The following is a 12,597-nucleotide window of genomic DNA, read 5'->3' on the forward strand; positions in this document are numbered from 1 at the left end:
ACCAAGCATTATCATCTGCCTTTTTTCTCTAATTCCAGAGATGGCTTTGTCACTGCTGTCTTGTAGGACCTTATAGCTAGGTCCTAATGCTGTATAAATCCATCCTCCCAACCATGGCTTTGGGAATCTACCCAAATTTAATGACCAACAGTGAAACACGAAGAACATAGTACAGTTGTGTACACTTACCATAAATGTAGATGGTTGGAGTGTATTCACTGTTGCAGTCCTGGTTACCCTCCCTCCAGGCCCCTGTTTTTTTCTCTAACTATACCTTTGCTTTCTGTTCCTATGCTTAAAGCCTTTTTGAGTGTAATTGCTTTTGTATGGAGGTATTTCTTTGGGGTTTTAATCTTGAATATATATATTTTGCTCCCCATTTGGGGGCACCTGACATCTGGGGCTAGAGAAACTGAAGTAATGACGTCTGCTGCATGTTTCATACCCCTGACTACTTGACATCATGGAAGAAGGGACAGCAACCGACGCAGGACCCAAGACTTTGTTAATCAGGCTGACAGGGCAACCTGCCAGAAGATTACCCAAATGTAATGACTGCAACAGTGAATACACTCCGAACATCTACATTTATGGTAAGTGTACACAACTGTACTTTTGCAAGTGCCGCTCGGTCGACTCCTGAAATTTTCGTTTTTGAGTTTCAGATCCCGAAGTCTTCAACTAAGCTAAGTACCCTGTTGGGGAACCTTTTTCTTGCTGTAAACCGATGTCAGTAAAAGTTGACAATTGTATTTCTTGTGGAAAGCAAATATCTCAAAGATTTTCATTCATACTGCATTCCTTGCTTAGGCCCAGACCACAACGTACCTCGCTGTCGGATTTGTGCCTTATTTAGACCTCGAAGTATTCATCATTGGTTCATTTTCTCATCTAAATATTTTGGTACTCTTCAATTTTCCAGAAATAGCTTTGGTAAGCCACCTGACTACCGATATTCTGAAAAAATGCAAAGATAAAGACAGACTGCATAGGTCCAGTGCTGCCGACGACACTTCTTCTAAGCTTAGTCGCCAGTTCACCGGTACTCAGTGAGGCGCTTTTGCAGCCCCTGATACCGCTACTTCAGATTTGCAGGCCTCTACTGAGACCCATTTGGAGTCCGGAATGCCGCGAGATGCTTCCTCGACTGGTAAACCTGCGGATGTTTCTACCTGGGATGGGTCCGGAGCCGCTGTGCAGGCACCAGCTTCTGATGGTGTATTCAGGCCTACTGACTTGCATATTAAACCTACACTATCTTCTTCAAGGCTTAAAACTTGATCCATGTCGAGAAAGCCGACGCCCAGACCGCATAGTCAGGCTCCACTTAAAAAAAAAAAAAAAAAAAAAAAAAGAAAGAAATAAGAATGGCTGAAGACCTTATTACTTTAATCAGGGGAAGCCACCTTTCTCCCTCTAAGAGACCTAGGACTGAGTTTCCTTCTGATTCTTCTGATCGGGATTCTGAAATTTCTGCTTTCTGTGATGACCAGGAGTTGCCCTTATCTGTCTGTGAGGATTCTGATGCAGACTGTTTCCCCTCCAGAGGATTTCTCTTTTGGTGAAACCTTGCATACTCTCGGGGAGCATTTTTGCTGGGAAAGCCAGGATCCAAAAAGAGGCTTAGGGAATTCTTACTCCTACCTCAACACAGGCCTTCAGCTATCCCTGCTGTACTGGACATTGTAGACTATGCCTTCTCGGAGTCTAGCCTGACCCCTGACACTTTACTTCCTGCTCCCAGAAAACCTGACCGGTATTACAGGGTACCTGACTCTCACAAGCTTCTCTTTAAAAATCCTACTGTGGATCCTGAGACCATTTCACAGGGACCCAAGGGCATTAAGGCTACTACCAAAAACCCTACCCAGTCTGATAGAGATTCCAGGGCCCTGGCTAGATGGGGTACGAAGGTATACACTTCTGCAACTTTGGCCTTTAGAGCCTTAAACTACCAGTTTCATATGTTGTAAGTATCAGCAGCATTTTGGATTGCTTAAACGGAAAACGATTCCTAAATGTGCTGAAAATAAAGAATGACCGGATTTAATGCATTCTACTGAACAAGTTGGCAAACATACTTTGTAATGTGGTTTTGATTCATTAGAGGCATCTTGCAGGGCTGCTGTCACTGGGTCTGTACTTAGAAGGCATGCTTGGCTTAATGAGCAATCTTTGCCAGATCATGTTAAAGCTAAATTACTGGATGCTCCCTTTAACCAAGTCCGCATGTTTGGCAACAAAGCAGACGTAGTACTTAAGATGGAGGAAAAAGCTAAATCTCTGCAAACTGTTAAAGATTTCCAGCAAGTACAGCCTCCCAGATTTAGTAGGCATTAGTCTTCTAAGAATTGGTCCTTTCCTGCCTCTTCCAAGCCTTCAGTCCAAACCCAGAACCATCAGAACACTCAGGCTTCAGTCCCAAGGTACTCACAGGCATAAGCAGTGGGGGGCTCTCACTTCCAAAGGTGGGAGTAGTAAGACAACCCCCCCCCATGGTAAACTGTCTCAATGACTTAACTTTAAACCTTCCAAGCCTTGCTCAACTTGACTGTTCCTTTAGGGGGAAAGATCACCCTGCATGCAAAGAATTGGGAACTCATTACCCAAGACAAATGGGTTTTAAATTTTCCCAAGGATACAGATTCCACTCCTTACCAACCCTAAACGATTGCCAGACCTACCCCTAAATCAGTGGGCAGAGGCTCAAAAGCAAGTTCTCTCTCTTCTAAGCATCAGGGCTATTCAACATGTCCCAGAAAAATAATGGGGGCAAGGTTTCTACTCCAGACTTTTCCTGGTACCCAGAAAAGAAGATTCCTGGCGTCCTATCTTGGACCAGTCTGTCCTAAACACTTTTTTGGTAATCCCAAAATTCAAAATGCCATCAGCTGATACCCATGCTAGGCAAAAATGCCTGGTTGGCAACACTGGATTTAAAGGAAGCCTACCTGCACATCCCAATAAGGGAATCTTGCAGAATATACCTACGTTTCAGAGCAGGCTACATGCACTATCAGATGTTCGTGTTTCACTGTTGCCGTCATTACACTTGGGTTATCTTCCGACAGGCTACCCGCAGTCGGCCCGAGTTCCAAAGTCTTGGTCCGGCGTCTGTTGCTGTCACCTCTTCCCTGACGTCAGTGTGTCAGGCCTACCTGCACATCCCAATAAGGGAATCTTGCAGAAGATACCTGCGCTTCAGAGCAGGCTACATGCACTATCAGCTCTGCACTGCCCTTTGGCTTATCTGCTGCGGCCAGGGTATTCACAAAGTGCCTACTTCCAGTCATTGCATATTGCAGGCAAAGAAATATTCAAATATACCCATACCCGGACGATTGTCTAATTCAGGCAGAAAGCCAGGACATACTATTAAATCATCTGGCATTTGTAAATCAATTACTAAATTCTCTGGGGTGCACCATAAACGAAAATAAATCACATCTAGTACCCTGCCAACAAATTGTATTCCTGGGAGCAGGCTTGAATACCACTTCCCGGATGGCCTACCTCACGCCAGAGAAACAAGTAATTTGACAGCCTACTTTAAACTATTGGCCACAAAGACCTAGCTATCTGCAAGGAAAATACTGCAAGCCCTGGGGTGCATGGCCTCTTGCATTCTACTAATTACATATGGAAGACTGCATATGAGGAAACTACAATGGTATCAAAAAAGCCTATGGTGTCAACATTCTCTGGACCTAGAATCAATGATTCCTATCATAACTTGTCTAAAGATAGTTCCTTTGGTGGGCAGAGGCTTGCCACCAGAACAAGGGACTGCCATTCACTCTACCCCTTGCTGCCCAGACCCTAACAGACTCATCAGACTATGCATGTGGGCTCACTTGGCAGGGCAGTGCTTTCAGGGCAAATGGAACCAAAGTCAAATGCACCTGCATATCAATCAAAAAGAAATATTAGCTGTACAGAATGCTCTGACAGCCTTCAAGGACCGCATTCTTGCAGGACAATTATTGTTAAATATGGACAACACCACTATTATGTGGTACATCAGCAAGTAGGGGGAACCCAGTCATACCCTCTGCAGACCAACCATGGCACTGTGGAACACAGCCTTGAGCTACCAAGTGCAACTACAAGCTTAATTCCTGTCAGGCAAGATAAATACACTGGCAGACGACCTAAGCAGAAATCTCATGCACCCACACAAGTGGAAACTGGAACCGAAGATATTCAAAATGTTGAGAAACAAATGGGGGGGAGCCCAGAGATAGACCTGTTTGCCTCCATGCAGAACTACCATTTGGACAAATTCTGCTCAAGGACTCCCCAGAAACAAGCTTGGAAAGTGGATGCCCTGTCCTTCACCTGGAAAAACTTATTAGTTTATGCCTTTCCCCCTCTGTCTGCCCTCTCCAAAGTGCTACTAAAGATCAAACAGGACAAACCAAGGGCAATACTGATTGCACCAGACTGGCCATGCCAACACTGGCACCCCCTCTTGTGCAGTGTCACTGCTGGAACCATGGCACCTTCTTCAGACCCCCTGCCCTGCTGTCCCAGCAGGTGAGCCAGATTCTGCACCCGCAGCTTCAAACCTTGCAGCTTGACTAATTACCTGATCTGTCCATTGCCATCCCTCAGTAAGCAAGTGGTGGGTGTCATTCTGGAGGCAAGGAGGCCTAATACTAGAAAGTCCTATGCTGAAAATGGAATAGATTCTGTTTCTGGAGCCAAACTCAGGGGATGGGCACAGCAGTGCCCAATTTACCTCATATTCTTCAATACTTAACTGATAGCTTCACAAGGGCCTTTCCTTTTCTTCCATCAAAATTCATGCCTCGGCCATTTCAGCACATTACAATACAGTCACCCCTCTTCTCTCATCCACTGCTGAAGCAATTCTTCAGAATGGCCAAAAACTTAAGACCACCCAGGAGAGCCCCTACTCCAGCTTGGGGCCTTAACTTTGTATTGGAAAAGCTCACCCTACCTCCCTTTGAGCCAGCTGCAAATGCAGAGTTGAAATTCCTTTCTTGCAAAACAGCCTTCCTTCTAGCCATCACTTCAGCAAGAAGGGTGTCTGAATTACAGTCCCTCATGGCAGTGGAGCCTTTCGTCATCTTTCATGCGGACAGGGTGTCTCTCAGGACCAGTCCTTCCTTTATGCCTAAGGTGGTATCCAGTGTGGCTCTTAATCAGTCCATTCATTTGCCAACCTTCTTTTCTAATCCACAGAACAAAGGGTAATGAATACTGCACTCCTTGGACGTGCACAGATCTAGATTTTATTTGGACAGGACTAAGCCTCTCAGGAAATCTGAACAGCTGCTGGTTGCATTTGCTGCAGGGGCAGAGGGGAAGGCCATTTCAAAGCAAACCATTTCTAAGTGGATAAGCCATTGCATTCATTTCTGCTATAAGCACCATGAGAAACCTACCCCACAGGGGGATAAGCCCTCATTCCACCAGGGCTGCATCTACCTCTGCAGCCTCTCTCAGCAGTGTCCCTACCAGGGAATGCTAAAAGCTGCTACCTGGAGTTCTCTACATACCTTTACCAAGCATTACCACTTGCCAAGCTGGCTTTGCCACTGCAGTCTTGCAGGGCCTTATAGCTGGTCCTAATGCTATCTTATTGCCTCCTTCCATCCTTAGCTTTTGGAATCTACCCAAATGTGATTACTGCAACAGTGAAACGTGAAGAACATATTACAGTTGTGTACACTTAACCTTAAATGTAGATGTTATTGTATTCACTGTTGTCCTGGTTACCCTCCCTCCAGCCCCTTTACTTCTATTGACTATACCGCTGTTCTTGTTTACTATGCTTAACGCTTTCTGGTGTATTTGCCTTTTGTTGGAGGTGTAACCTTTTATATAATTGCTTCCTATTGTGGGAGGACCTGACATCTGGGGCAAGAAAAACTGATGTAATGGTGTCGGCTGCATGCTTTATACCCCTGACTACCTGACGTCATGGAAGATGAGACCGCAAGCGACGCAGGACCCAAGACTTTGATAATCAGGCCGACTGAGGGCTACTTGCAAGCAGATAACCCAAATGTGATGACTGCAACAGTGAATACACTCTAACATCTACATTTATGGTAAGTGTACACAACTGTACTTTGTACTTGCTGTCTTTGTTCATGGTGTGGGTGTAATGAAACCCTCTTTCCCAAATAATTTGAGTTTAACATCTTGGTGATTAGTTTTTTCTTGGATACTTTAATATTGATTCATGATTTTCCTTTTTCCTTTTTTTTAGATGTATTTTCATCTTCCTTCAAAATGGAGACAAAACAGGGTGGCCAGCTTTTGCCTTTAACCAGCACTTCTGTCAAGCAACCTTCAGCATTTCAAACATTCAGTAATTTGGCTTTGCCATCATCAAGCAGTGGTGGCACTTGTAGTTCTGGCTTTCTCAGGGATCTCCTCAATTCCAGTGGAGGAAAGGTATATGTAGCAATTAGTCCTTGCAATGTTTGCCTTTTCTTTGTTGGCATTCTGCCTTGAATGATGGTAGCTGCTTGAACCTTGTTTTCAGAGGTGAGGTGTGCATGTAGATATAATTAAATTATATATGCAATTGAAGTTAAAGCAAAAATTGAATAAACAGGTGCAATGTTTTAAGTGTGGCAAGTTATATGAACCAGTAATAAGACTGTTCCTGTAATTTTAAGATTAGTGACAGTATGAACATGTCATAATTAAGGGTATAATTTATTCTCACAAATAAGCCTTTTTGTTAAGAATTTAAGTTAGTGGTGGTGGTGATTTTCATGTTAAACTGTTGCAGTCCTCACCTGTGGGTTATCCCTGCTGTGGTAGCCCTCGGCCAGCCCGAATACCAGAGTCAAAGTTTTTTCTGTGTCAACATTTGCCGCTTGCTGTCAGTGCTATAAAGGAAGGCAGCCAACACCATTACATCAGTTATAGGCTCATAGGTTACTACTAGGCTAACTGCCCTTGCGAGCCATTTTACGCCAAGCCAATTATCCCCTGTGAGTTTCAAACCCTGTACCTTATGTTTGTAAGGCAAACACCTTAACCATTAGGCCACCCTCCCAACCAAATCTTGCTTGCCATGGAGCCCGTAGCAGAAGCAGTTCACAAGTGTGCCGGTATGTTGCTACCAGTGTTTGAATTACAGCTGAAAACGTCTAAAGTTAAGTACCCCATTGGGTATCCTTTTTTCTTGCACTAACTGATGTCTGAAAAAGTTAATTGTCTCACCTGTGGAAAGTAAATACCACACCGAGACGTCAGTTCATACTGCATCACTTGTTTAGGCCCAAACCATGACGTCACCTATTGCCGGTTCTGTGCCTGCTTTAACACGAGAACCATTAGTCATAGAGCTCTTTTTGTTGCCAGGTATTTTCTTCTGTCTTCGCATTCCAAAATGGCATCCATCTGCCAATAATACCTAGACATTCCAAAAAAACACAAGGATAAAGATAGAGACAGATAACACAAGGCTAAACCTCCTGATGAATCTACTGCTAAGCAGATGATCAGTTCTCCGGAATTCAGTGAGGCACCTTTGTAGCCCCTGATGCCCAATTCGGTACCTTCACAGGCCTCTACTGAGACCCTTTTGTAGTCCAGTATGCCGCAGAAATCTTCTTCGCCTTCCGAGCCTTGGTTGTTTCTGCCATGGTTGGGTCCTGAGCAACAATGCAGGCACCGGCTTCTGAGGAGGTTTTTTGCACATCCGAATCTAGACAAAAAATTACATCTTCTCTGACTTCCATTTGTCAGACTGATGAATACTGTTAGGCCTAGAAGCAAGGCCACTCCTAGGAAACTACCTCTAGCCACCATGTTACTCCTACCCCACCACCCCAAGCTCAAATGCTTAAAATGGCGGAGGATCCTATTACCCTTATCAGGGGTAGTCAGGCCACACCTTCTACAAGGAAGAGACCCTTCCCCTGAAATACTGACAGAACAGGGTTCTGAAGAGTCTAATTATTCAGATTTTGAAGAGGAACAACCCCTTACTGCTTGAGGATTCAGATGCAGACGGAATCTCTTCCTTCTGCCTCCCCACCAGAAGATCTTTCCTTTGGGGAACCCCTTCACACCCTCAGGGAACATTTCCACTGGGAATCGCAGGACTTCCTTCAGTCTAAGAAAAGACCAATAGGGATTCTAGACCTGCCCCAGCACAGACCCTTGGCCATCCCTCCAATCTTAGAGGTGGCTGATGATTTCTTCCTTGAATATCCAGCTTAATCCCTGACACCATCCCACCCGCTCCCAGAAATCCTGACTAGAAAACAGATTAGAGTACCGGATTTTCACGAATACTTGTACAGAAATCCTGCTGCAGACCTGAAGGTCATTACACAGGGACCAAAAGGAGCTAAGGCTAGATGTTCTTCGTGTTTCACTGTTGCAGTCATCACATTTGGGTTATCCTGCCAGGGGTAGCCCTCAGTCGGCCTGAATACCAGAGGCTTAGTATTTCTGCTTCGGTTGCTCTATCGCTCCAGGACAGACTTCAGATTGTCAGTGGTATAAAATCAGGCAGTCGACGCCATTGTCAGTCTTTCTTGCTGAGGAGCCCAAAGCAGAAGCAGTTCGCACGAATGCCTGTTGGCCGTTACATGAGTTTTCATTTCCAAATTGAAGTTGAAGTCTTCTAAATCTAAGTACCCCGTTGGGGATCCTTTTTTCTTGGTCGAATTGATGTCAGAAAAAGTTAACAATTCTCTCACCTGTGGAAAACAAATACCACACCGAGACTTCCATTCTTACTGCATCACATGTTTAGGCCCAGACCATGATGTCCCTCGCTGTTATGCTTTGTTCAATGCCAGAACTATGTCATTGGGCCCTTATTGTAGCTAGATATTTTCAGTCTGTCCTCTAATTCCGATATGTCTTCAATAAGCTGTCAGACTACCGATCTTCCGAAAAAAACGTAAGGATAAAGACAGACAAAAGACCACACAGGTCCAAAACTGCTGGCAAGACTTCCGTTAATCTAGTCAGTTCTCAGTTCCTCAGTGAAGTGCTTTCGCAGCCCCTGATGCCTGCTTCTCTGGATTTGCAGGCCGTTACTGAGACCCTTTCTTAGTCCGGTATGCCACAAGACTTTTCTTCGACTAGGGATCCTGCGGATGTCTCTACCTTAAATGGGTCCAGAGCCACTGTGCAGGCACCGGCTTCTGAGGAAGTACTTCGCACCACCGATACTCTACACAAACTGACTACTACTTTTGCGTCTTCAGTTCTTTCTAAAACTACAGAGTTTCTAAGGCCCAGGGTATGAACTATGCACAAATAAAAACAGCCCAGCCTCAGGCACCTGCTCCCTTATCTTTGCCCACCTGCTTTTGCCCCTAGGAGGAAAACTCTCCTTCCATGCAAACAACTGGGGCTCTATTATCAACTACCTATGGGTTCTCAATGTAGTGTCCCAGGGATACAAATTTTATTTCCACACACTGCCAAGCCCAAGAGGATTCCCAGATCTTTCTCCCAAACCAATGGGCGAGGCCAAAAAGCAAGTCCTTTCCCTGCTGTCCATGCAGGCAATACAGTATGTTCCTGCAGACCAGATAGGCCAAGGTTTTTTTTTTTCCAGACTCTTCTGGTACCCAGCAAAGGGGGCACCTGGCACCCAGTCCTCGACCTATCCATTCTAAACAGCTTTCTGGTGATAGCAAAATTCAGAAGGCTCACCCTCCTGCAGCTTCTTCCTATGCTTTCCAAGGATGCTTGGATGTCCTTCAAGGATGCATCTGCAGTCATCACATATGGGTTGTCCTGCCTCAGGCAGCCCTTCGGTCGGCCGGATTCCAAAGTCTGGGTCCGGCGTCTGCTGATGTCGCCCTTTCCCCGACGTCAGAGCGCCTGGAGTATAAAAGCGTCAGCCAACGCCATCTTCCTCAGTCTTTCTTGCCGCGTGGTGCCCGAAGCAGAAGCAGTTGGCAAGTGCTGGTCGGCCAGCTCCTGTAATTCAGCTAAACCGAAGACTTCAAAAGCTAAGTACCCCGTTGGGGACTCTTTCTTGCCTCAGTCAATGTCAGATAAAATTAATAATTGTTTAACTTGTGGGAAACAAATACCTCATAAGGATTTCCACTCTTACTGCCTACCTTGCCTAGGCCCAGACCACGACGTCTCGGCCTATTCCGCCTGTGCTTCATTCAACCGACGTACTCTTAGACGTCGGGCGGAGTTCGCAGAGGAATTTTTTGGGGCTAGTTTTGCTTACAATATGCCGTCGGAGACTCCGACTTCACATTTAATAAAGAAACGGAAGGACAAGGACCGACACACGCGGGCCGCGGTTTCGGCTGAAACCACGACCAGGCCTACCGCGAGTGTCTTGGCTGAAACAGAGTCCTTGGTACTTCCGTCCACCGAAACCATACAACCGACAACCTCGGCCCCGGAGGCCACTTCTGTTTCGGTTATTGAATCTCCATTAGAATCTGGTGTCCAGGAACCTTCCGACACCATTCCCTTAGACAAAACTACTCCAGCACGTGGTGCAGCCAGGCCTCCTGCATCCATGTCTGTTAAGGCATTCACCAGGGCTAAAGCTGCTAAACACTCAAAATCTATGCCTCCCAGGGTTATCTCTAAGGGACCCCACTACAGGTTCTCAGATCCTTAGTCTAGCAGAGGACCTTATTTTATTAATTAGGGGCTCACAGCCTCATCCGGACAGGGGCTCTCAACCGCCTACAGAAAAAAGGCCCAGGGTTGAGCCCTCTGACCCCCACTCCTCAGATGAGGCCTCTGATGGCTCTGCTCTCTCGGACTACCAGGAGGAGGCTTTTTCGGCCTACGAGGATTGTGATGCAGAGGAATCTATTCCTTCGGCCTCCCCTCCTGAAGAGCTGTCCTTTGGTGAAACTCCGCACACTATGAGGGAGCATTTCCAATGGCAGGGCCAGGAATTCTCTGATTCCAGGAAGAGATTAAGGACCTTCTTGCATTTGCCTCAGCATAGACCTTTGGCTATTCCCCCTGTTTTGAATGTCATTGATGATGTGTACTCTGAGTCTAGCACAACCCCTGACACACTCCCTCTGGCTCCTGCCAAACCCGATAGGTATTACAGGGTCCCGGAATCGCATCTTTTCCTTTACAAGGCTCACTCTGCTGATCCAGAAGCTATTTCCCAGGGGCCTAAAGGGGTTGCAGCTGTCACCACAAAAAATCCACTCCCCTCTGAAAGGGAGTCCAGGGCTTTAGAGCGATGGGGTAAAAAAGTGTATACTTCTGCTACCCTTTCTATGAGGGCTTTAAATTGTCAATTTCATATGATACAGTACCAAGAGTATTTGTTAGATGAATTGCATAAAAAACTGTCTTCACCTGAAACCCTAGATCACAAATCACTTCAGGATCTGGTACATAATTCTCAACAGGTTAGCAACCATTTCTTGCAGTGTGGTTATGATGCATTGGAAGCTTCATGTAGGTCAGCTATGACAGGTGCAGTCATACGTAGGCATACTTGGCTGAAGGAACAATCTCTGCCAGACCATGTTAAAGCAAAGCTTCTGGATGCTCCACTGGAAAAGCAAAAGTTATTTGGCTCCACTGCTCAGGAGGTCTTAAAGAAATTTGAAGAAAAGGCAAAATCTGTACAAACAGTCAAAGATTTTATGCAAGTCCAACCACCAAGATTCAGCAGAAATTGGCCTTCCAGGAACTGGTCCTTTCCAGACAGAGAGATTTCAGAGAGGCAAGAACAGGCGTGCCAGAGGTAGAGGCAAGCTAGAGGCTCCTACAGAGGGCGTCAATGGCAGCCTCCCAACCAGAGAGGTAGTGCAGGGCCTACAACTGCTGCACAAGGACAGACTCAATGACTTTACTTTGACACCGCCAACCAGGGCTCAATTGGAAGCACCTTTGGGCGGAAAGCTTTCCTTATTCTCAGAAAATTGGCACATTATTACAAGGGACAAATGGACACTACAAATAATAGACAAAGGATACAGGTTCCATTTCCACACATTACCGAAAAGAAAAGGCATGCCGGACCTGCCACCAAATCAAAGGGCAGAGGCTTTGAAACAAATCTCCAACTTAATGCAAATGAAAGCAATAGAAAAGGTTCCTCTCAGAACAAGGCCAAGGATTTTATTCCAGACTCTTCCTTGTTCCAAGAAAAGAAAAGCAATGGAGGCCTATTCTTGACTTGTCCGCACTGAATACTTATCTCATTGTGCCAAAATTCAAAATGCTAACTCTACAGCAACTCCTTCCCATGCTGGGCAAGGGGTCTTGGCTGGTAACTCTGGACCTCAAGGAGGCATACTTGCATGTCCCTATCAGACAAAGCTGCAGAAGACACCTCAGATTTCTTGCAGGTTCAGAGCATTATCAATTCTCAGCATTGCCCTTTGGCTTATCTACTGCGCCCAGAGTATTCACGAAATGCCTGGCATCAGTAATTGCACACTGCAGACTTCAGGGGATGCAAATATACCCGTATCTGGCAGACTGCCTTATACAAGCGGACAGCCAACAAACTTTGGTAAAACACTTGAATTATGCCATTCACCTTCTTCGGGCCTTGGTATATACAGTCAACATTCAAAAGTCAAGACTTGTACCATCCCAAAGAATAACTTTTCTGGGTGCAAATTT

The 12,597-nt window shown here is 45.6% G+C and overlaps 1 protein-coding gene across 1 annotated transcript in view; it reads left to right on the top strand.

Annotated features, from left to right (window-relative positions):
* The window catches only part of KDM3A (lysine demethylase 3A), a 2,231,127-nt gene that overhangs the window by 1,274,236 nt on the left and 944,294 nt on the right, over positions 1-12,597 (top strand). The window contains exon 19 of the mRNA XM_044063465.1: positions 6,242-6,429. Within this exon, the coding sequence (XP_043919400.1) occupies positions 6,242-6,429 (188 nt within the window). The remainder of the gene's footprint in view (positions 1-6,241; positions 6,430-12,597) is intronic.

The sequence above is a fragment of the Protopterus annectens genome, chromosome 2.part1 (genome assembly GCF_019279795.1).
Source record: "Protopterus annectens isolate FY-2018-M chromosome 2.part1, PAN1.0, whole genome shotgun sequence".
Classification (NCBI taxonomy): Eukaryota; Metazoa; Chordata; order Ceratodontiformes; family Protopteridae; genus Protopterus; species Protopterus annectens.